General features: G+C 40.9%; 1 protein-coding gene across 3 annotated transcripts in view; it reads right to left on the reverse strand.

Moving 5' to 3' along the window:
• The window catches only part of UBXN8 (UBX domain protein 8), a 76,007-nt gene that overhangs the window by 42,557 nt on the left and 7,424 nt on the right, over positions 1–26,026 (reverse strand). For 2 of the 3 annotated variants that reach the window (XM_089675120.1, XM_089675109.1), the window contains exons 2-5: positions 23,423–23,545; positions 17,276–17,346; positions 15,716–15,838; positions 8,606–8,749 (exon numbers count right to left, since the gene is read on the reverse strand). In XM_089675120.1, the coding sequence (XP_089531246.1) occupies positions 8,606–8,749; positions 15,716–15,838; positions 17,276–17,346; positions 23,423–23,545 (461 nt within the window). The remainder of the gene's footprint in view (positions 1–8,605; positions 8,750–15,715; positions 15,839–17,275; positions 17,347–23,422; positions 23,546–26,026) is intronic. The other variant, XM_089675099.1, reaches the window with a different exon arrangement.

Below are 26,026 nucleotides of genomic sequence, written 5' to 3' on the forward strand. Positions count from 1 at the left end.
AGGCTCTAACCCTTCTCCACTATTCTAGAAAAATCATTCTCCGTATGACTTTTGGAGGTTGCCATGAGAACAGTTGCCCTATAAGAATGAATGGGGCTGTAGCACACATGTGCAGTATAATGAGGAGCTGGTCTTCTGCACAGTGAACAATACTAGGTTGGCTACCAAAGGCAAGTATATAACTGGGTGGGCTGCAGTCAGGAAAGTAGGGGAAATTAATTAAAGGACAGCTTCAGCAAAGGTGAATTTGTCCTTTGAACTTAAATGCCAAACCGTCCTTGACCATGCAGTAAACCTAACTGCAACTCAACCTTTAACCTTCACGGTAAGGCTATTTTAATTAACTTTAACTGAACAGAAAGTTTCAGGGTCAAGACTATCTCATGTTAGCACCCAAATATTGGCATTGGTTCACATCGGTGGGACTTCAGGTGCGACATGCTAATTATAAATCGCACCTGAAGTCGCATCTAATACATTTATATGGCAATGTGCTAATCAGTGCAATTTGAACTAGTGCAATTTCAAAAATAGTTCCTGCACTTCTTTTTCATGATTTCATAGCCACTTGCTGTAACGGTTGTGTGCATTAGGTACATGGAAACTGTAGGCGACAGCCATCTTGTTCAGGTCTCAGCCATTGTTTTTCATGAGCCCAGTGCAATCTATGGAATTCATAGCATTAACTTTTAACAAACTTCAAAAGAGCCTGTTATCTCAACTTAAGGAAAGCAGACACCAGCACACAGGCCTTGGTCAGAGATGTAAAGAGCTAATTGAGTCCTGGCAGGATGCCTGTTAGTTTCTAATGACCATAAAAAACTTTACAAATTAACACCTATTGTAAAACTATTACAAAAATCTGTCAGTTCTATCATGCCTGGTTTGTATGGCATTTAAAGAACTAGGAACACATAGTGTGCCATAATACATCTACCCAGAAAGCAGGCAGGGGATGGCGGGGGCGGCGACCACTCTGAGACCTCTGCCCAATTCACAACTTAACAAAATCCACAGGCAATTCGTAAAAAATCCAACAGGACCAAGACACATTAATATTAGGTATATATTTGAATAGGAAATATCATACTGAACAAATCAAGGTCATATACGACTAAGCTAGCACATACGAAAGGGGAGATAGCAGTCTCCTACTCCTGGGTGACAGACTCATCCAAAATACTCCTTGTTTGGTATCCCTGGACACGAAATATAATGCTGAACAATAATCTACCCATTTTCAGATTGCAATTTGTACATAGTGGAAGATATTAATATTAGTATAAAACTGGGAGTAAGAGTAGGCTGCGATACAGTCATAAACATGGTAATCTCCCAGCCACCAGCCCTTAAACCAGATGATTGGTCAGATGGTCTCTCTCAACATTCCTTTGATACCACAGAAAAAGGAAGTGTCAGGACCCTCTGACAGCTCTTTTTTTAACACCAACCAAGGAACACCTAACTGGACTTGAAAGAGCCACTGTACCGTTTTGCTTGATCAATTGGACTCTGCTAAAACCAAGAACTTTGCAAGTATTCTTCATTTTCAACTTCTTGGCAATTCTCTGTTGCTTTACTGTCTTTTTGTTTCCTTGTAACACCCTTTTTCTGTAAATATTTTGTTTGCACCATTTTGACCTTTTCATTATTAAACCATTTTCTGAAAAGTATTGAAATTATCCCTAAGGCTTTTAATACAAACTAAAGAATCCCTTTCTCTTGAAGAATGCTTCTGTATATAATAAATAAACCTGTCGGTGGTGACAGTGTGTGTACAGATGCTTATTTTTCATATTTGTTCTTGCTAAGATTGTGAATTTACGTCTTCTCAGTCAAAAGGTGGTGGTGGTAGCTTAACCACTTCCCGTCCGCCCCATGTAGATAAATGGCCGGACGATGGCAGTGCAGGGGCGGGTTGCCATTCATAAACGACGCCCAACATTTTGGACGATTTTGGCGACCCGGTGCCCGCTGTGTCCAGAGAATGCAAGAATACAGCCAGAGAGAAGGAGAAACGATTGCTTTTACAACCTTTATGGGTGTAAAAGCAATCAGTGTAAAAAAAAAAAAAAGAATAATCTTCATCACCCCCTACAAGTAGTACAGTGTCACTATGGTGACACTGTACTGCTAGGGTGACAGTATGTTAAAAAAATTAATAAAAAAATAATATAAAAAAATATAAAAATGTAAAAAAAAATGTTTTAAAAATTATAATTTTTGGTTATAAACTAATTTGGATTATTTTTGTTTACTAAAAAGATAACTGAATAAATTTTGGCCAAGATTTATGAAGAAAGATTATTTATTTGCAAAATTTTAAAACAAAAACACTTTTTTTCAACATTTTTGGACTTTATTTATATAGCAAAAAAAAATAAAAATCCCAGTGGTGAATAAATACCACCAAAATAAAGCTTTTTCTGTCTCAAAAAAATGCAAAATAATTTGTAGTGTTGCATGATCGCGCAATTGTCATTCAAAGTGTGACAGCGCTGAAAGCTGAAAATTGGCCTGGACAGGAAGGGGGTAAAAGTGTCCGGACTTGAAGTGGTTAAAGAGTTAATTGCTTAATTAATTTAAATCAGTGAGAATCTGTCTGTAGCTGCAACACCTAGATTGTGGACCTGGGAGCTGGAAATTTTTTGTTCATGGTGCAGCTGAGAGTGGCATTGTTACGCAAGTGTGAGATTGGCCAGTCCTTTGTCAGGAGTTGGTGAGAAGGGCAGGGTTCAGGCACTGCATTCGCCACACTTCCATTGACTTCTGTTAAACGAAGTTGCAAGCTGTAGTGAAATCGAAGGTACAAATCACACTGATCTGCAGCTTTGAAGTGAAGTTTCAAGTGAAGTAGCACAACTTCACAATTGCATTCAGTGTGACCCAGGGCTTAATTTCTTTTTGATACATTGTTGTGCACATTGTGACTGTCTTTCGATTTTATTTTCAAGAATCCTTGAAATGTACAAATCCATCAAACTAATATTGTCGTTCTTTCATCGCATAATTGAATTTGAGCCCTTTGTACTGGATACAGCCCAATATGTCACGGTGACACAAGTATGCTCAAATCCTGAGCTTAACACCTGCCTAGCCTTTTATGAAGCAGTGCATAGGAGATGATAATATCCCTGCAATTCAAGTTGAACAGGAAACACTGACAATGCAAGGCATACAGATAGAATTAGAAAGTGATCTCATTATGTTTGCCTTAAACACCTACTAAGCTGATTTGCATCTAAAATGATCACATAAGCACAACGCATTTTTGGAACAACCCTTCCTGTTGTAAAAAATAAAATAAAAAAATACACAGCTATAGTTATTAACATAAACAAATATCAATTTCCTATGATAAAAAATACACTGCTATAGTTAAAGTGGTTGTAAACCCTTCCAGGTCTCAGGTGATACACAGAGATTAAACAAACACTCCTACATAAGTTGTACTGGTTCATCTGCAGTCTTCTCGTCTCTACATCTGTTCAAAGTCCTAAATTTATATAGCTTGCCTGAGAGTACAGAAAAAAGGGGGCAGAAATCTGAAGTTACACACTGTAGAGCTCAGTGAGAAGAGCTCTGAGAGCTGATTGGGGGGGGGAACACATACTCCCCCCTCCACACAGCAAACAGGAACAGAGCTGAGGCTGTCAATCAGCTGGAGGTCCCTCCCCTGTCATCTTTTTTTCTCTTCCTGTCAGGAAAACCTGTCAAAAGTGACTCATGCAGACATCAGAGCAAGGAAACAGCAGACAAAAATGACACTTAGTGCTCTGGATTGAGACAAGCACACACTATAGAGGGATATGCTTTGTTCATATTTTATGTCTGAGGTTTACTTAAGTAACAAAAAAAAAATATTATTAGAAGGAAAATCTATCTGACATTCTATCTCAAAACTAAATAGTTTAGGCATTCACAAGAAACCTACACTTTTGAGACCAGTAGGAAAGAGATCTAATAGTCACAATTAATGACAAACCATGCAAATTTATTTGTAGAATGAACCCCATCAGAGCCAAAATTCAGGAAAGTGAATACAAAAATAAAAGAACCCAATTTAATGATCTATCATGTAATTTACAATTGCCGAATATCCAAACATGCTGTAACTCCCTACCATCAATCCCACAGTGTGAACATACACAATGAAAGAAGCAATTCAAGGTCCATGGGGAGAGAGAAATATAAATTTACTCAGCTTCAGAGATTTTCAAAATCCTCTGGTCCGTCCCAAACGCTAAACCCTGAAGGACATTTAGTTTACTAAACTTTTTTTTCTATGCTTTCTTGTATCTCAGTGCTCCTGATCCCCAGCAGCCTCTTTACAGTCACTATATCTCTGTATGGGCTTGCTCCAGTGATGGCTGCATGGCATTTCACAGGGCTTGTTTCCCAATAATGAGAAAAGTCCAATATGTCTTCACAATAAGTTTTGGCACAGCCACCTATAGTTGAAAATGCACGATAGTGTTTGGAAGACAGGGACAGAACCTTGTCACCTTATAACAGGAAGAGCCTAAAAAAAAAGGACCTTCATGGCAGGATCACCCAATATTATTTTAAAGGTCAACTGTACCCTTGGTTCAACTGTCCTTTAACTGCTTCCCGACTGCCCTATAGCAGAAATATTGCTACAGGGCGGCACGAGTTTGTAAAATCACGTATATGTACGTGATTTTGCATTTCTGGGTAGGGGGTGCACGCAAGTCACGCGTGTGCCCTACCCGTGCCGCCATTCGCGGCCATGGTTGTCAATCACCGGGTTCTGGCTGTTGATTACTTGCTGGCACCAGGTGATTTTCGAGGATCTCCGAAGGGGAGAACTGTTTTGTTTACTAACAGTTCTCTTCTCTGTCAGCTCGGGCACACTGCTTTGGATGGCTATGCACAGCACAGTGTGAGTACAGTGAAGCACAGACACTGCCCCCTAGTAAACCACACCCAGCACAGAGTTAACCCTTTGATCGCCCCTCATGTTAACCCCTTCCTGCCAAGTGCCATTAGTACAGTGTCAGCACTGATCGCTGTATTGGTATCACTGGGGATGTCAGCGACACCAAGTCAGTTCCGCCCAGTGTCAGAATGTCCGCCACAGTCCCACAGTCCCGCTATAAGTCGCTGATCACCACTATTAGTAGTAAAAAAATAAAAAATAAAAATCCCAGTATATATACCGCCATTTGTAAACGCTGTAACTTTCACGTAAACTATTTAATTTACACGTATTGGGATTGTTTTTTTTAGCAAAGACATGTAGCAGAATACATTTTGGCGTAAATTTATGATGAAATTTGATTTTTTAAATTTTTTTACTGGACATGTTTAATAGCAAAAAGTCAAAAATATTGTTTTTTTTCTCAAAATTGACAGCCTTTTTTTTTCATAGCGCAACAAATAAAAAACGCACAGGCGATCAAATACCACCAAAAGAAAGCTCAATTTGTGGGGAAAAAAAGACGTAAATTTCATTTGCATGACCGCGCAATTGTCAGTTAAGGTAATGCAGCGTCGTAATGCAAAAAATGGCCTGGTCAAGAAGGGGGATAAATCCTCAGGAGGGCAAGTGGTTAATCAATCCCCCCACTCCTCTGAGTGCAGACCACCTTCTCACAAACTTACCTTCCTCCTCAATTCAGCGTTCTTTGCTATGCGGCCCGGACCAGAACTGTACAGCCTTTCCAGGAAACACTTCCCCCTTTTATGCTTCATTCACAGAGCCATAAAAAAACGCATATTTAAGTGTTTTTTAAATTATGGATCTGAACACAGCAGCATTGCTTTCAATGGAGTCATTCACACAGATGCATAAACAAGCACTGCATTCAGATCTGTAACACAGAATCAAAAAATCGTTGTTTAAGAACATGCGCTTTAAGTGCTTATGCATATAAAATGCATGTATATGTATTTGTAAGCGTGTAACTGAAGTCTAAACAAAGAAAAAATAAATGAAAGCATGGGCGTCTTTATGTGTTTAAATGAATCTATATTATAATCATTATGCAGGAACTTTTCTCCTAGAAAACACATGTGTAATAACATCTGTAAAATTGTTATGGCCTTGTGAATGATGCCTTAGTGTGTGCTGTGGCCCTATTCATTCCTTTGTTGCTGTACTAATAATGACCACAGAAGTATAGCTTATCCATTAGAATGAATAGGGCCAAGGTGTAATAAAGACCCAGTGGGAACATTTTTTACTGGAAAGCCTTGCCTGAGCTGTAGAGCGCAGATCACTGGATCAAGTAGAAAGGTAAGTATTTGAGTTAATGGCTCATACTTGGCCTGTAATTTCAAATATATCAGCAACAGATTTTTGCTAGAACCTGATAGTGGGTGGGATAAAAAATACCAATATCCCAACAACAAATATCCCCAGGACTTTATATAGGTTATGTCATTTTTAGCAGTGAACTGGTGTGATAAACTACAGTTATGTCTGAATGAAAAACAAGAGGTATAAGTCAGTAGCCTGTGTGAATTTCAGGGCTTAGTTTTCATTTTTGGCACATGTGTACCTTTAATTCAAGAGATGAAAATGCGTGCTGTGATTGAAGGAGGGGGTGATGTTAAAGTCTCCCATCCAAATCACAGGAATTAATCTATGTGCCATTGATAGCTCCTGCGTGGGTGCACCTTTTGCTCTGTTGGTGTTAGAACACTATTTTCTTTACTTTTTATGTGCAATTGATAGCCCCTGCATTGGCGCGTCTTGTTGCTCATGTCTTCTTGTTTATAAATTAATAAAGTTATGTTTATAAATTAACCATTTAAATACAAATCACAGGATATGAGGCATACTGGGGCATAAAGCTAAAACGGTCACTGAGTACAGCGGAATTGTAAGGGGGAGGAACATACCAGGGGATTGCAAAAAAACATACCGGCCCTCAGGGTGCAGCACGACATTCAATGGCTCGAAGTGCACTGATTTTGCAGTCAGTACAGAGACTCCTCTAGAATAACTGGTGTGAGTAGCATGGACAGTCCATCCTATCCTGGATCTCCGCAGGGGACCATTTATGAGGGTTTCAACTAGGGCCATTATATCAACCCTTTGTTTTTTAAGATGAGTCAACACCGCAGTTCGTTTCACTTTATCTTGGAGACCGCGGATATTCCAAGTGAGACATTTTAGTTGGGTCATAAAGATGCCATAGAAATGTTTAGGAGTCAGTGTTGTCGTGCTAGCACCTCCAAAAGTGACCTAGGCATATGATGAAGTGCAGACAAATTACAGGGGGGTATCCCCGCCTCTACAGTACTGGCTGGCTATCCCCGCTTCAGTCAATCCTGAATACGGCTGCCAGACTTATTCACCTTTCCAACTGCTCCGTTTCTGCCACCCCCCTCTGCCAATCCCTCCACTGGCTTCCGATTGCGCAACGGATCAAATTCAAAATCCTAATACTGACGTACAAAGCTGTCCACCATACTGCCCCGTACTACATCACTGACCTAATATCCAAGTACCGCCCAGCACGCACACTCCGCTCCTCACAAGACCTCCTCTCTAGTTCCCTGGTCTCCTCCTCCCATGCCCGCCTCCAGGACTTCTCCAGGGTGTCACCCATCGTCTGGAACTCCCTGCCCCAACCCATCAGATTATTACCTACTCTCCTCTCCTTTAGGCGCACCCTGAAAACCCATCTCTTCAAGGAAGCCTACCCCACCCCCTGCTAACCTGCCGACCTCCTCCACTCTTCCTACCACTCCATCCCCCACAGCTATCTCCTCCTGTACCACTATCCCCTCCCTCCTAGATTGTAAGCTCGAAAGAGCAGGGCCCTCAATCCCCTCATGTTTTGCATTGTATTGTTATTGTTCTGTCACATGTTCTGTCCCCCTTTGTAATGTACAGCGCTGAGCGAACCATTGGCACTTTATAAATACTGTATAATAATAATACTAATAACAGATCACAAATATCTCATACATTGTCAGCAAAGTGTACAGAACCCTAGCCCTCCCATCTCTGCACACACCATTGGTCCCAAACAATGCACCAAAAATCTGGTTGTACAAACTTAAAAAAACAACTAGGAAGACAAATAATCGCTGAAAAAAGAGACAAGGTATTAGGTACAGGAGCTATCAAGCTGGCATCCATCCCATAGGGGAGGAAGAACAGGCTATGTGTCGCTGCTGAAGAACATCTGGAAGGAGCATGCGGCATCAAGTATAGCGCAAATTTTGTAAAGAATCCAGGAAAACCCCTCTAGGATATGTTAAATGAAGGGGTTATGAGATGGTAGTTTCTTGCATGTGGGTGACAGGAGATGACATGGTTCATATATACACAGATATCATCCAATACAGCAGAAATGAAGAGGTACCCACGATGATCAGGAGAGGTTGTGCAGCAGGATGTCACGTAGTGGCTATGTATTTATCTTCCAGAAACAGCAATTGAATACATAACAAATAGGTAATGAGAAAAACATAATGTATGTTGTGATCCTTAAAAAAAATCATAAAGAGTTAATAACAATTTGCTCTGAAATGTATCAATCATAACGCATCCTATAACAGCAGATACCCAGGGTAATAACTGGTTTATCACCATCCCAATCCGATTAAACTATACAGTATGAAATACCTTTTTAGGCTTTGGCTGTTCAGGTTTCGGTATAGCTTTTGTAACATGCTCTGGAAGTTTTCTTTTTCTAATAGCCTTTTCATTTGCGGTTTCCTCTCCATAGTCCTCACTATCCATGTTACCTTCAGACTCCTCTGCCTCCTGCTGGGTGAAATGGAGAAATCAGAGATTATGAAGCAAGCCTGTGTTTATTTTCCAGTTTGTGGCGATGTGATAATATGTGAGACATTGCCATAATTAACATTCTAATGTTCATCCTGTGAAACAGTGTAAGGTAAAGAAAACAATACAAAAATTGAGGATAAAATCTAGCTATGTATAAAATAGCATGGCTCTGGAAAATGCTTAAAGAAAAAGAATAATAGATTTTCAGGTATTGCAATGTTTATCTTCAAATAATTTCTGACGTGACTTTTACGGTTTTATATGCCTACTCTTCCATATTATTGTTATGGTATTATGTACAGCAGTTTGTAGATTAGCCTTTAGGGTCCATACACACTGGGCATAGAAAGAAGGCCGTTTCTACATGCGTTTTGCACTTTTTTTCTTCAGCCTGCTGTTAAGCCTGTGTGTCCATGCACACTAGAGCTCGTTCACACTTGACTTAATTCTAACTCTTGCCAAACGCCCCTATAGCATTTGACAGGCCGTACACAGGGGTTTGGGAAACGCCCTATGCGTGGTTTTGAGGTGTTAGGCTACTTTCACACTAGTGTTGTGTGCAGGCTGCAGAGAGGCGGTTTGGGAAGCGTTTTTACCGCTTCCCAAACGCCTCGGACAATTCTGCACATTGCAGCACATGGTGCTGTTCTAACGGGAGCGTTAGCGTCGTGGCAAAATGGACGCCTCTGGTCGAGTCAGAAGGCGTTGAAGCCTCCTATTCTAGTTCATGGTGCCGCTCTGCAAACGCCCGGCCGGCTTTTGCGGCACGGTTGCGGGGCATTTGCGGCGTGGTAACACCATTTAAACTTCATTATAGGCATTTGTGGGGAGTTTTTAACACTCGGCAAACGCCTAGCAACCGCTGCTAAACCGCGCATGCAGCATTTGCCAAGCGTTAAAAAACGCTCCGCAAACGCCGGACCAACGCTTGCCAAATGCTATAGGGGCGTTTGGCAAGCGTTTGTAAAACAGTCAAGTGTGAACGAGCCCTTAAAACTGCACCACAAACGCCTATAGTTAAGTGGTATTAATGCTCTGCAAACGCCTCGAAAACGCCTGCCAGGCGTTTGAGGAGCGGCACCATAGACTTGAATGGCAGGCTTCAACTCCTCCTGACACGACATGAGGCGTCAGTTTTGCCGCAACGCTAATGCTTCAGTGTGAACAGCACTGTGTGCTGCCATGTGCAGAATTTTCATAAGCGCTTGAAGAGCGCCTGCTGACAAACCTAGTGTGAACATGGATTTCCTTCAGATGAAACAGCTGTGGTAATTACTAAGGCAGTGAAACTGATCAAATCACCTGTGCAAAATAATGGAAATCCTGAAAACATGACCTGTTGGGGGTCCATGAGGACTGGAGTTGAGAAACACTGCCTTAGGGAGTTTCCAAGCATATTTTCGGAGGCGTGTTTAGAGTCGGACAAAAAAATTTCAGAATTGCATTTTCGAGAGGAGCTTTCGGACAGAAAAAAACGTATGACGCTCATAAATATGGCATTTAGGAGAGTTTGTTTTCAAGTGTACAGTGAAAAAAATGAGCAGAAGAGAATGTTTTGAAAAACAATGCTTATGAAAACAAATGTACATAAACTCCCATAAACATTTTTGATGCTGCTTTTTCTGCCCCTAGTTTGCATGGACTCTTATAAAGAGCATATACTCAATTTGCATTTAGGCCAGATCACACTAGAATACGATGTGGGAAACCCGTGTTCCATGTGTGTTTCACGCACTGTGTTTAAAATGCAGTGCACTTGCAATCTGCAGTGAATGTCAGTATTAACAAAGTGATACTAAAGCTTCGTTTTAGTTTTTTTAAATAACAAACATGTTATACTTACCTGTTCTGGGCAATGGTTTTGCACAGAGCAGTCCGTATCCTCTTCTTCTTGGGTCCTCCACTGACGCTTCTGGCTCCTCCCCCTTGACCAGTGCCCCCAATAGTGAGCCATTTGCTATGGGGGCACCGGTGCGTGCCCGCTCCCAATCCCCGCTCTGTGTGTCCATAAGAAACATAAAGCCGTGACTTGGCCCCTTTCTCTCTCCTCATTGGTTCACTGGCTGTGATTGACAGCAGCGGGTGCCAATGGCTCCTGCTGCTGTGTCTCAGCCAATGAGGAGAGAGAGATCTGGGACAGCTGAGGCTCCTGTGCACATTGCTGGATCGAGAAGGTGAGTATTGGGGGGGGGGGGGGGGGCTGCACATAGAAGGTTTTTTACCTATGTATGCATGAAGGTAAAAAACCTTGAGCCTTTAGAACCACTTTAAGAAGTCCGGGAATCATTGATTCTAAGGCACCCCTTTCCCTTAGGACCTGGGCACCAACAGTCATGCTGTTAAAGCCAGCACCCGTGACGGAGGATGGTAAATGGGACCTTACGACAGAAGGTCTGTAAAAAACCTTGAACCTTTAGAACCACCTTAAGAAGTGTGGGAATCATTGATTCTAAGGCACCCCTTTCCCTTAGCACCTGGGCACCAACAGTCATGCTGTTAAAGCCAGCGACCATGAAGGAGGATGGTAAATGGAACCTTACGACAGAAGGTCTGTAAAAAACCTTGAACCTTTAGAACCACCTTAAGAAGTGTGGGAATCATTGATTCTAAGGCACCCCTTTCCCTTAGGACCTGGGCACCAACAGTCATGCTGTTAAAGCCAGTGACCGTGAAGGAGGATGGTAAATGGGACCTTACGACAAAAGGTCTGTAAAAAAACTTCAGCCTTTGGAACCACTTTTCCGACACCCCAAATGCAGTGTGTTTGCCTGCACCAGATCACAGTAGTACCATGTCATCCAGTTGCTGTGCATTTTATAAAGTAGTGTATGTACTACTTTTGGTACAGTCTGGCGTAATTTCAGGCCATTTACATAAATGGGCTGAAATCGCAATACACCCAGATCACACGTGAATTGCACAGGAACGCACAGCACGTTCCTGTGTGATTCATGGTGTGAAACAGCCCTCTGTCTGTCTCCTTTCTGTACATCTGTTGAGAAAAAAATGTTTGCCTCACCCACAGTGCATTGTTTTCAGCCAGCTGAAAAATGTATAGTTGTTGATTGCAATACAAAGTAGAGAGCAGAGCCTCCATATGTAATGAACAAATAAAGCTTCTCCCATGTATAGACATAATAGCATTACGTATTTTAAAAATGTTTTTTTAAAGAAATAACACACTAATAATATTAATCACATAGAACTGTTTTCTTTAACAAGTTTATATAAAAAAAAATCATTGAAAATACAATAAAGTACCTTTCACGTTTTGAAACGCAGTCAGACTGAATGGTTATGTTCAAAAAGAAGGATCTCAATGGATCTAGACCACAGATTCCAATATGCATATACTGAAACATAATTTGATCTTAAAAATAAAAAAAAAGAGATATCTGGCTGCTTGCCAAACAATTGCCAAGTGCTGTAGCCTGTACATTAGTTTATTTCAGCCTGACAATTCAAACCATTTTTCATCTCATGGCTTTCTAGACATATTTCAGATTTCTGCCAATTTGCTTCTTGTCATCTACATACATAATTTCCATTGCGGTCTCTTGAATGGCACAGGCTCTATTGTGCTTGTTCTTTTATTTCAAAGCATTTCAACAGAATTCGATAGCAGGCATTTGTCTGATTAATGAGTCGTGTGGTAAACAAATATTTACATGTAAGCAGACCAAGCAGCAAAATCTATTTAATCTAATAGGGAAAAAAAAACGAACCATTATAAATGTGCATGTGTCACCAGACACAATAGGCTATAAAACTTTATTACAGGACAAATACAAAGATCCATTTCAAATTTGAAAGATCCTACGTGTTAGTATAGAAATTCTATATTACAGTTTTTAACACATCAGAAGTCACCTTACATCTGGATGGTCATATCCAAAGCATGCATAGGGGTTGATTTACTAAAAATGGAAAGTGCAAAATCTGGTGCAGTTGAGCATGGTGGCCAATCAGCTTCTAACTTTAGTTTGTTCAATTAAGCTTTGACAAAAAAACCTGGAAGCTGATTGGTTTCTATGCACAGCTGCACCAGATGTTGCACTCTTCAGTTGTATTAAATCAACCCCATAGTGTGTATGCATCCTCTGTTTCTTTTCAATACTGTAAAAGAATGCTAGCCTCCTTCAGAAGGGTCCAGGGGAACTCAAAACCACAACCTGGGACAACAGAACATTTCTTTAGAATTCAATAACAATGCTGGTGCCAAAGGCAAACCTGGCAAATTTAGGTTGATAGAACTGAGGTTGGGATAATTTTTGCATGCTATATGGCCAAGGGTTTGTGAACATATTGACCATCACACCTTTATGAGCTTGTTGGGTATTTAATTCTAAAACTATGAGCACTAATATGGAGTATCCCACCACTGCGAATGTTACACCTTCCAGTCTTCGGAGGGTATGCCACAAGATTTTGTGAAGATTTTTGGTGAAATTTGTGCCTCATCAGTGTTTCGGAGGTCAAGTACTGACGCTGGATCAGAAGATCTGGCTGGCGATTGAGGTACTAATTCATCCCAAAGATGTTCAGTAAGGATAAGTTCAGAGGTCTGTGCAGGTCACTCAAGTTCCCCCATACCAAACTCACCAAACCATGTCTTTATGGATCCTATTTTGTGTTGCCACAATGTTAGAAGTGTACAATTGTCTGAAATGTCTTTAGGCTCAATGCACAAAGCTATAACACAAGAATAAGTATCTTTATTTTGAGTCATATGACTGTCACTCGAAAATTTTTATTTTTTTTTCCTTTTAATGCGTGATCTTTGTGATTTTGATGTATATGTGATTACATGTTATGTAAAGCAAAAAGTGTCCGTTCATTTTAAACTTCTCTGATTTTTCTCAAAGTATCTATCATGGTCTGATTAGCAGCCACACCCCCTCCAGTGCTGCTTACTTGATTACAGTGGCTCCTTTGAAGCTCCTTCTGAAATACTGCCTCAGCCGCACCGAACACAGTACTTCCCCGCTGTGTGTGATGAAAAAAAGACGCAAAGTGCCCCCACCACTACCTGGAAAAGAGCAAGGCTTTGCAACGTAATTGCAAAATTAAACCACTAAAAGAGGTTTTACTAACATAATCAAGCTTATGGTATAGGAATGATATTAGCTATATCAACATACAAGTATTATTTAGTTAACGTACATTTACAGATACTTTGACAGTACCCTTCACTTCAAACGCCTGAACTCAATAATTTAGAAGGGAGTCGACATAATTTGGGCCATAGGGAAGGTGTGATGGTTAGGTATCTGCAAACATTTGGCCATATAGTGTACCATACCCATACACTATGCAACTGTAAATAATGTTTGCCTTGAACCAATTATGAATTTCAAAGCAGCATGAGATGGCTCCAGTTCTCAAGCTCATCCAGTAAGAGAAACATAAGACACACAAAGTTCAAAGTAAATTATGAAATTAAGATAATGACAGGATGATCTATACTGGGGGTCGGCAACTTATCGATTCAGATCTACCTGTTGACTGCTGGCAGGTGACAGGTAGATCAGGAACCCTTTTCTGCTTTGCTGATCCCCGCTACTTTGGTGCTAGTCCTTCCCTCCTAGCCTCCTCTACCGTGCTCTTCCTTCCTCTCTGCAGAGTGGTCGGAGAGCAGTGGGCTACACAGCTCTGGATGGACCACGGAGCTGGACAATTTTACTTTTCAAGTTAACTGGCAGATGTTTGCTTGGGGACCTAGCAATCAATCACCAGCTTGGTGGTATGATGGACTTCAGCAGCTCTTGCTCCCACCCTCCATCCAGACCTGTGCAGCCTCTTGTTCTCCAATCTGTGTACACCTATGTAAATAGGAGAATTAGGCTATTACACTGCTTTATATAAGAAGGGGGTGATGGTAAAGGGGGCAAAAGACACTGCGGGGGGGCTGGGCAGAGGGCGCTATCATGAGGGTGAGGTAAAAGGGGCAGAGAGCCAGAGGACACTACTGCGTGGGTGGCAGAGGAGCAGGAGACACTACTGTGGGGTGGGGGGTGATGTGGAGAGGGGCAGAGGACACTCCTATGGGGGGCAGAGGTCATTACTGTATGTGGGGGGCAGAGGACACTCGATAGTTACGCAGCCGCCTAAGAGTGTCAGGATGGAGAGGTGGTAAAATCTGAATTCCCAACCACCCCAGGCTGCAGAGAAAGGGATGGTGAAATCTATCCTCAGTCACTTTCTCCTTCTCAAAAGTGAGACATCAGGGGTATGTTTAGACCTTTCACCAAAGCCCCCAACAGGGCTCCTAAAAAACTGTAAAAAAAATATAAAAAATAAAATTGTAAAATGGAAAATAAAAAAGTTGTAAAAAATAATACAAATGAAAACTACAGACACCGTCCACTATCCTACTGAAACCAGCCACTGCACTACTGACACCAACCGCTGCCCTACTGATACTGTCCACTTTTAAGATAGGCTAAGTTTATAATTTTACAATGATTTATTATATTTTTTTAAATTTTCTACTTAGTTAGGCTTTGCTAGTTAATTAATTTTTTTTTAAAAAGGGCACCAAACCCTAGTGATCTTTGATCTCTTTCATGTTGTTCAGGTAGATCCAGGGGCGGACTGACAACTCATGGGGCCCTCTGGCAATAGGGGATCATGGGACCCGTGTCCTTGCCCACACTCAAAAAAGCCTATAAAAAAAGGTACCAGGGGCATCTCACTGACCCCGGGCCCTCGGGCAGTGCCCTAGTTTCCAAATGGTCAGTCCGCCCCTGGGTAGATCTCTACCTCTGAAAGGTTTCCTACCCCTGACCTATAACCCTTATGGATAGCCAGACTCTTGTACTATCTGCTCATGGAGAGAGGGCAATAGATTTGGTTTGACAAGTTCGGTCCATTGGAGTCTTAGTACAAAGCACTAGTATGTAAATGTAAAACATTTAAGGCAGCATTCCTTCTAATCCTACTTACACCAAGTTTATGACCTTCTGTTAATTTCCAGGTTTTGCCTGTCATCCTATAAAAGGTTTCTTCTTGCTTTTTAAGTTTTTCAGCTTCACGTGGTTTTAAAACATCCTCAGAGTATTCCTTTGCCTGTCAATGATAAATACTCCAAATAAATACAATATCTTCGGAACGGGCAAAGTGTTATGACATTCCGTTATCCCAGGATAATGTACTAGAATGTAAGAAACATATTATTTGAAACAAGTACTCCCTAATATGCCACAAACAGATTAAGGCTTAAGTAATTTGAATTATACACATTGTGTATAGGAGATGATTTTCTGGTGACAAACATTTGTGATTGTATGCACATACTTTGTCACCTATCCTATCCCTTCTCTGCTGTAAGGGCTCATTCACACCATGGTGCAGAGACATCAGTGTTTTCTGTGCTCGTTATGCAAGGGCACAACTAAATCAATTGTTCTCTATGTGCCCTGTTTACATCACAACTCTAGTATCATGTGCAGATTTTTTCTGCACAGGAATCTGCAACGTGTATAAAACTCATGTATGAAAACTGATGTAAACTGATGTCTCTGCAAGTGAAATCTGCATATCAGTTTCCATCAGTTTATCAGCACATATGATATGAATGAAGCCTAAAGGTGGCACCGTGTCTGAGACAACAGCCTGTGCTAGAGCTCCACCTGCTCTCTTCCTTCATCTGTGTTTTGTTTTTTCCCTGCCCTTACAGACACAAGATGTTCCCAGAACACTAAAGCTGGCTATAGATGTATCAAACCTCGGCCAGTTAAGCAGGGACCAGCCAAGATTTGATCCATCTAAGGGCAGGCTGGTTGTACTGAAGTTGATCCATCGATTGACTTCAGTACAACCAGCCTGTCAGGTTTTTTCATGCGATCACTACCAGTGGCTATAGCAGCCAGCAGTGACCACTGTGTTCTGCCGGCAGGGAAGCCTCCCCATTGGCAGAACACAATAGTGCTGCGCGAGGGATTTCTCCATCAACACTGACTGCGTTGATGGGTGAATTGAACAATTTTCTTTCCTTCTACCCATGGTGGAAGGAAAAAAACTTGCATGATCTATGGGCTGCTTAAGTTAGGAATATTAAAGTCATTTAAAGTGCATATGCAGCCAAAACTGTTTTTCTTAGATTTGATTGGAGTGGAGAAGGATTAAAACCTCTGTCAGTATTTACTGTTGTCCAGGGCTTCGTTATAGAAATTTTCCCTCACTTCCTGCTGAAATGTCAATTTACCTAACAGGAACGGAGGCATAATCTGCAACAGCAATATAGACAGAAACAAAAATGTAGTTCTTGAGTAGGGGAAGCCAAGAACCCTTGCCAATTTTTTTAATTAATGGGAGAAACAAATGTCTAAGTCCAAGGTTTTTTATGATCAAATTAATTTATAGAAAAATCCAATGCTTTTCGGGGGCCAAACACACTTCATCAGGGCAGTAAATCACAGCACAGGTCTACACCTTACCAACTTCATCCAAAACAAAAAAAAACACAGCAGAGAAAATAGGTCATTTTTATTAGAATATTCTCACCTTTTTGTTTAAATAATCTTGTTGACCTTTTCGTGCAATTTCTTGCTGTCTGTCCATTTCATCTTGTGCAACTAAAGATATATTTATGTAAAACAAACAGAAAAAAGATTAGCTGTATACAGAGAAGTTATGAGTGTCACAAGTAATTATGAACATTTAAAGTTCACCTTTAATATTTGTTTTTTTTTTCCTGTTTTCATATTTTATTTTTTTCAAAATTAGCTGCTTGCCACATCTGACTTAGGAACATACATACAGTGGATACAAAAAAAGTCTACACTCCCCTGTTAAAATGTCAGGTTTCTATGACGTAAAAAAAATGAGACAAAGATAAATAATTTCAGAACTTTTTCCACCTTTAACCACTTGCCTACCGGGCACTTTCACCCCCTTCCTGCCCAGGCCAGGCCAGTCCACAGAGAGCTTCCAAAGCAGCAGAGGGATCTCATTCTTAAAAATTATCAGTCAGGAGAAGGGTACAAAAGAATTTCCAAGGCATTAGATATATCATGGAACACAGTGAAGACAGTCATCATCAAGTGGAGAAAATATGGCGCAACAGTGACATTACCAAGAACTGGACGTCCCTCCAAAACTGATGAAAAGACAAGAAGAAAACTGATCTGGGAGGCTGCCAAAAGGCCTACAGCAACAATAAAGGAGCTGCAGGAATATCTGGCAAGTACTGGCTGTGTGGTACATGTGACAACAATCTTCTATATTCTTCATATGTCTGGGCTATGGGGGTAGAGTGGCAAGACGGAAGCCTTTTTTTACAAAGAAAAACATCCAAGCCCGGCTAACTTTTGCAAAAACACATCTGAAGTCTCCCAAAAGCATGGGGGAAAATGTGTTATGGTCTGATGACACCAAGGTTGAACTTTTTGCCCATAATTCCAAAAGATATGTTTGGTGCAGAAACGCTGCACATCACCAAAAGAACACCATACCCACAGTGAAGCATGCTAGTGGCAGCATCATACTTTGGGGCTGTTTTTATTCAGGTGGAACTAGGGCCTTAGTCAAGGTAGAGGGAATTATGAACAGTTCCAAATACCAGTCAATATTGGCACAAAACCTTTGGACATGTCTTTCAGCATGACAACGACCCAAAGCATACATCCAAATCAACAAAGGAATGGCTTCACCAGAAGGAGACTGAAGTTTTGTAATGGCCCAGCCAGAGCCCAGACCTGAATCCGATCGAAAAATTGTGGGGTGATCTGAACAGCGCTGTGCAAAGGAGATGCCTTAACAATCTGACAGATTTGGAGTGTTTTTGAAAGGAAGAGTGCACAAATATTGCCAAGTCAAGATGTGCCATGCTGATAGACTCATACCCAAAAAGACTGAGTGCTGGAATAAAATCAAAAAGTACTTTTACAAAGTATTAGTTTAAGGGTGTGCACACTTATGCAATCCTATTATTTTAGTTTTTTTTTAATTTTTACTTCTCTCCACCTAAAACATTTCAGTTTGTTGTTCAACTGAATTGTACAGTTTATAGGTTACATTAAAGGTGGAAAAAGTTCTGAAATTATTAATCTTTGTCTCATTTTTTTACATCACAGAAACCTGACATTTTAACAGGGGTGTGTAGACTTTTTATATCCACTGTAACCTAAAACAATGCTGGTCTCAGACATCAGAAATGAAGAAGTGCATGGAGGGACTTTTTTTTTTTTTTTTTTAACAACAGACCTGGCCACACAACAAAATAGTGAGCACCTTAATGTGTTATTTCCTATAATTGCTTCTAGTGTCTCCCTATTGCAGGGGTGGACAGATGAATATGGTATTCAGGAGCCAGTCCAAGAGCCAGCAGGATTTTTTTTAGGAGCCAGCTTCATTTCCAACAACTTGAGAAGACTCCCAAAGTTAGATACCACCTGTACTTTTTAAGAAGCACTGGCTACCTGGCTCCTGGCTACCTTTGTCCAGCCCTACCCTATCGGTCAATGAGGCTGCTCAACACTAGGACAACCAATAGCATGCTGGAGAGGCAGGAAGGGGTTGAACCAAGCTCGACATTTACAGAAAAGTGAAAATCTAGTGCAAACTAGTTCAAATACCTAAATCTCTGCATCTCCTGATCGTTTTGACATGTGATTTATTTTATAGCTGGACTTCAGGCTGGAAAAAAAAACTCTTGCAAAGGAATAATACCCTTTTTCCTGGGATCCTTCATCTATGTGAGGGGTCCAGTGCTGCCACCTTTTTAAGACCTGCATTGTATGTGAGGGCACCAATGGACTGGCTCAACACAGAGATTCAGGGAGAAGAGAACTGCGCTGAATCCAGCTTGGGCAAGAAGTATGGCAAGTAATACAGTCTCTTTAGATACTCCTAGAAATAATGAGCATTTAATTCGAGCAGTGTGGGGGAACCCCACTAAAGGGGTTTTCTTTCTTTTTTTTTTTTTTTTAAATCCTGAAGTTCAGCCTTAAAAGAATCCTGAAGTGACGAAGATATGGCCTCCTTCCTTCCATCCTGTACTCACCCGCCCTACTTCCTGGGGGCTGCCCTTCAAAAATTTTCTGAATAGCTGTCTAGAAACAATCATGTAGCCAGTATAGCCAGAAAAAAATTGAGAATTCTTAATATGCAAACTTGTTTTGGGTCAGTTACCTATAAAGCATCAAAGCTTTTGGGTCAATGTAACAACCAGCCAACAAGTGTTTTAAAAATCAAATCAGAACCCTATGCCATTTTATAGCACGTGTTTCCTTTAGCCAAGTTATCTTTGTAACAAAAATAGAAATAATGCAAAATTTAGCCACATCCTTGTTGAGATGTAAAATGGACGCAATATTGAGAAATGGGGGTGCATTGTAAAGTAGAACTAAAGTTTTTTTTTTAATTTTGGATAACGTAATAGATGGTTATAACCTGTTAGATTATTCTGCCATCTGTGTCCCATTGGGAAAATTTCCCTTCACTTTTGTTCCATAGCCAAAACAGAAGTGGGACAAAAATTAGGGAATCCCTGGTTGTCAACGGAACACGTGTCCTCATTGGAAGACATCCCCTAAAATTTGTTCTGGTGACCACTGGAAGACTTTCGATGATAACAGTCACCAGGACAAACAGAGAGGGCAATGCTCCCTAATGGGGGGGGGGGGGGGGCACAGAATGCAATAAAAACTGACAGGTGCTCTAATCCATCTCCACTCTATCCAAAACTAAGAAAAAAAAACTTTTGCCTTTAGTTATATTTATTACAGTAGATGGTTCTAAACTTTTTCTTCAAAATAGCACACAATGCTTCATATCTTCTGGAACTGCCTGAAGCTGAATGCCTTCTGGGATTAGGTAGAAAATACGATCAAGGCCCTAATAGAAGTGACCCTCAACAAAAACCCAGCTACTTACCTCCTGAATGATACTCCTCTAATAAGAAATTTAAAAATGATTTACTTAAACACTTACTATCAGCCGCAAAGACTTGTATTGTGGTATTAGAGAAAAGCTCAAGATCCCAGACCATAGCTCATTGGAAGGCAACGATTGAGGAAATCCAAGAAATGGAGAACCTTACCATGATTCTAAAGGAAAGGGAAGACAGCTACTGGAAGTTTTGGACTCCCTATTTCTTTTACAGGGACCAGACTCCTCTTGATTCTCAAGCAAGACTTGCTCTTGCGGCAAGTGTCTGGATTCCTTTATCTGGCACATGGGATTGCCCGAGAAGGAAAACATTTGGAGGAAGTGTTTGTACATGAAACCCGTCAGGGAGGTGCCCCTCACCTATGTGTGCATATACCACAAGGCCATCCTGATTGGTGGCCTCATCTGTATCTATTCTTTATGTAAGTTTTATTGATTTATTTTATGCTGGATCTTTGACCAAATAAACAAGGCCTACTACACTATTAGTACCTTTTGGGCTCATTATTTCCACGTGAGCCCGTTTCTTGAAGGTTCTGAGGATTTGGATCTCTATGGGACTCCCCCCCTTCATGCTGATGCTGGTCCTGGTGGAATGACCAAGGATGCACCCAGACTGAGGACATCTAGTGGCCGACCTGTAGATGACATCTGCCTGGTTATTACAAGTGCAGAGCACCAGGAGCAGGTCTTAAATGCTCCATGCGCTATACAGTGGGGATCGAAAGTTTGGGCACCCCAGCTAAAAAGTTGTATTAATGTGCATAAAGAAGCCAAGGAAAGATGGAAAAATCTCCAAAAGGCATCAAATTACAGATTAGACATTCTTATAATATGTCAACAAAAAATAGATTTTATTTCCATCATTTACACTTTCAAAATAACAGAAAACAAAAAAATGGCGTCTGCAAAAGTTTGGGCACCCTGCAGAGTTAATATCTTGTACTGCCCCCTTTGGCAAGTATCACAGCTTGTAAACGCTTTTTGTAGCCAGCCAAGAGTCTTTCAATTCTTGTTTGAGGTATCTTTGCCCATTCTTCCTTACAAAAGTCTTCCAGTTCTTTGAGATTTCTGGGCTGTCTGTCACGCACTGCTCTTTTAAGGTCTATCCATAGATTTTCAATTATGTTGAGGTCAGGAGATTGTGAAGGCCATGGCAAAACCTTCAGTTTACACCTCTTGATGTAATCCCCCGTGGATTTCGAGGTGTGTTTAGGATCATTATCCGTTTGTAGAAGCCATCCTCTCTTTAACTTCAGCTTTTTCACAGATGGCATCAAGTTACCATCCAAAATTTGCTGAAATTTAATTGAATCCATTTTTCCTTCTACTCGTGAGATGTTCCCTGTGCCACTGGCTGCAACACAACCCCAAAGCATGATTGATCCAACGCCATGCTTAACAGTTGGACAGATGTTCTTTTCATTAAATTCTGTGCCCCTTCTTCTCCAAACGTACCTTTGCACATTCCGGCCAAAAAGTTCAATTTTAACCTCATCGGTCCACAGAACTTGTTTCCAAAATGCATCAGGCTTGTCTATATGTTCATTTGCAAAGTTCAAACCATGATGTTTGAGGTGAGGACGTAGAAGAGGTTTTCTTCTGATGACTCTTCCATAAAGACCATATTTGTACAAGTATCTCTTTATAGTGGAATAGTGTACCACAACTCCAGTGTCTGCGAGATCTTTCTGGAGGGATCGTGCAGTCAAACGTGGGTTTTGAATTGTTTTTCTCACAATCCTGCGAGCTGTTCTGTCTGATATTTTTCTTGGTCTTCCAGATCTTGCTTTAACTTCCACTGTTCCTGATGACTGCCATTTCTTAATGACATTCCGAACAGAGGATATTGACATCTGAAAACGCTTTGCTATCTTCTTATAGCCTTCTCCAGCTTTGTGAGCGTCAACTATTTTCAGTTTCAGTTTTCTAGACAACTGCTTAGAAGAACCCATGGTGCTGATTGTTGGGGCAAGGTCAGAGGAGTCTGGGCATTTAAAACCTTTGAGATTGACATAACCTGGTCTTCACAGACGATGATTGAGAACAATCCATGACACTGGCAGGTCTCAGCTTGGCAAAGGGGGCAGTGCATGCTATAAATTCTGCAGGGTGCCCAAACTTTTGCAGACGCCATTTTTTTGTTTTCTGTTATTTTGAAAGTGTAAATGATGGAAATAAAATCTAACTTTTGTTGACATATTATAAGAATGTCTAATCTGTAATTTGATGCCTTTTGGAGATTTTTCCATCTTTCCTTGGCTTCTTTATGCACATTAATACAAATTTTTAGCTGGGGTGCCCAAACTTTTGATCCCCACTGTATATGCGCTATCTGGTTAGTGCATTGTTTGTACATTTACAAGTACACAAAAGTCACCTTTATCTCTGACCATGGATCGCTGTAACATCTGCACTTAATCACCTCTACACTATTACTCTAAAGACTGAGCTAGCATATGTGTTAACATATGATATTGTACCACTTATGGTTTTGATTTACCTGATTGATCCATATGTACTTATTCATATTAGCGCTGCATATTTTATTTGTTTATTTGATATTGGGTTTAGAGGTTGCCTTTATGCTAGCAGCTTTTGTTCACTATTCCTATTGTTCCCAGCGCTCAATTACCACCTTTTTAATATATAGAGCTCATATGTTCTTTCCTTTCTGTTCTGTATTACATTGCTGAATTCTTTGAACAATAAATAATGTATAAAAAAAAAATATTATACACTATGATCATATGGCCTTACCTGTTTGGGAATGACTGGCTGGGCGAAAAGAGGAAACATAAGGAGTCAAATAATTAATGGCCAATGTAACAAGGGCCAGAATCAAGATGAACCTTCCTCCCCAGAAAGCAATCTCTCTGAACCCTAAAAAAAGGACAACAAGAAAATAAATCACTTGCGGCAATGATTTCAACAAATAAACACATTAGTGTTTTAAAATGTCAAAAGAATGCTTTGAATTGATTGGTGTTATAGGCAGTACAAAGCCGTCAATACGATTATAATCTGCTCTTTCACAAACTTGAAAGGAAACCTGTAATTAACACAAGCAGGATTTGCTGAGGACATCCATTTTTAATCCCTTCACTTAACTTTGATCACTTTGGGGGTCATTATTTGTGGCTTATCATAGCTTCTACTTTCTTTTAAAAGTTATAAATTGTCCAAGAAAATATTCATGCACTAGAGGCTAATGCAGTACAGTACTTTATAGCGGAAGTGGAAAATGCAACTGTCTTTAGCAACCAATCAAACCACTGGAAAAAGAAGGTTGCTGTGGTTCATCCAATTTTCTCTTTGTGTTATTGTCTAAAACCTGTATTTTTTGTATTGTATTCCGTATGGTCCAACACAGTGATTGTCATTGGCTATTTTCAATATAGAGAGCAATGCACCCATTTATGATGTCCCAATATTCAAATCCCACAATTAATTCTGCGGAGGCATTCAGGACAAGGTCAGTATGTACAGTTTATGTAGTCCTCACTAATATAGTAATATCATGTGGACAATACAGGTATGCACAATTGTATTTAAGATAGGTGGCTGTCCTGATTTTCAATCTGCACCTCAACAAATGCAGAACTAGTGTTGAATGAAAAGAAGAACATGGATAAAACGGCAGTTCCCACTTACAGATAAACATCTGTGAGTGGGCTCAGAATTTCCACAGTGTAATGTAAACACAGTGCCCAAGGACTTCTCTGCAGCCACAAGGCTGTGAACAGAAATGCTGGTGCTGGTGGGCTGGATACACTGACAGCAGCTAGTGTCCCTCAAGATCAGCATGCTTCCTAAGCTTCTAATGCATTTCAGCGCTCTGCCTCTTTCTTAAAGTGGTTGTAAACCTTTACATATACCTAGTGAAGGGACTGGCCTCAGAGATTAAACAAATCCTCCTACATAAGTTGTACCTGTTCATCTACAGCAGTTTTTCCCCTACATCCATCCACAGTGTAGAATTTACACAGGATCTCTCAGCTCTGAAAAGCAGGGGGCAGGGAGCTGGAGTTACATCAGTGAGGAGAGCTCTGAGAGCTGATTGGAGGGAAGGGACACCCCCCCTTCACACAGCACACAGGAACAGAACTGAGACTGCCAATCAGCTAGAGGTCCCTCAACTGTCACCATTTTTCTCTTGGTGTCAGAAAAACTTGTCAGATGTGATTCATGCTAATAGCAGAGGAACAAGACAGCAGACAGAAATGACACTTAGTGCTCTGGATTGGGATAAGCATACATTATAGAGGGATATGCTTTGTTCATATTTTATGTCTGAGGTTTACAACCATTTTAAAGCAGTAGTAAAGGCTAATAACAATTACTCTTAAAAATGCATCCCCTCCATCTTTCTCACTATCCTACATGTCAGATCTGTGTAAATACCTATTTCTAATCTGGCCTGGTCACATGATCCTGCAGCTCCCATGTAAGGGACTGGGCAGCCGACCTGGGCACAGTGTCTCTATGTGGTTGGGGGGGGGGGGGGATCACCACAAGGCAGCGGCCCATAGAGTACATTCAACCAAGCTGAGAGTTTGCCCTCACTCAGTCCATCCATTACTGACCTGCCCTACTGCCTGGGGACTGCCCTACCTACATAATTAGTTGGTAAGGTTGAATAAAGACACCGGTCCATCCAATTTACCGCGAGTGTGTGTGTGACTAACAGGAAAGGAAGAGCCTGAGCAGAGGTGTCTCCAGTGGTGAGTTCAATTGTCTTGTATTCTCTCTTCCTCAAATCGGCTGAGGCAAACAGGATGACATTTATTCAGAGAATACAGAGCTGCCTATGAATGGCTGAGCAGCAATTTGGTTCCGGGTTTGGAACGTTCCACAGCGCTGTATACTGTATATAACCAAGGCTACGTACAGTTTATACAGCACGCCCAGCGAGATGACCTATTAGTGTAAGAAGTAGTTTGTTTGGGCCAACTTGGCACAAAAAAACTAGTTAAAGTGATACTAAACCCAGGACCCTGCATTCACTATATCTGGTCTCCCACAGTACACACAACATGGAAATGCAATTATTTTAGTAAATATAAACTGCTAAATACCTTTTCCCATCAGCAGTTAGAGCAGTCTTGTGACTTCTACAGAGCACTGGTTAAAGCTTGTAGGAGGAGTTTTCTTTCTGCTCTAGGAGGATGCAGAACCCCTGACCTCTGTCTGGAGAGTGCTGATTTAGCCCTGTGCTGATCACATGCACCCTCACAATGAAAAAATAAAACCTCTCTAGCAATACACTCTAAACTGAGCATGCACATGTGGCTACGGGTTCCGTCTGTCTTATCAGGCGATAAGACTTGGACATTTGAACAAGAGGAGGAGCAGAGAAGACAG

The sequence above is a fragment of the Staurois parvus genome, unplaced genomic scaffold (assembly GCF_062004578.1).
Source record: "Staurois parvus isolate SC_StPar_1 unplaced genomic scaffold, SC_StPar_1.0 ptg000013l, whole genome shotgun sequence".
Taxonomy (NCBI): Eukaryota; Metazoa; Chordata; class Amphibia; order Anura; family Ranidae; genus Staurois; species Staurois parvus.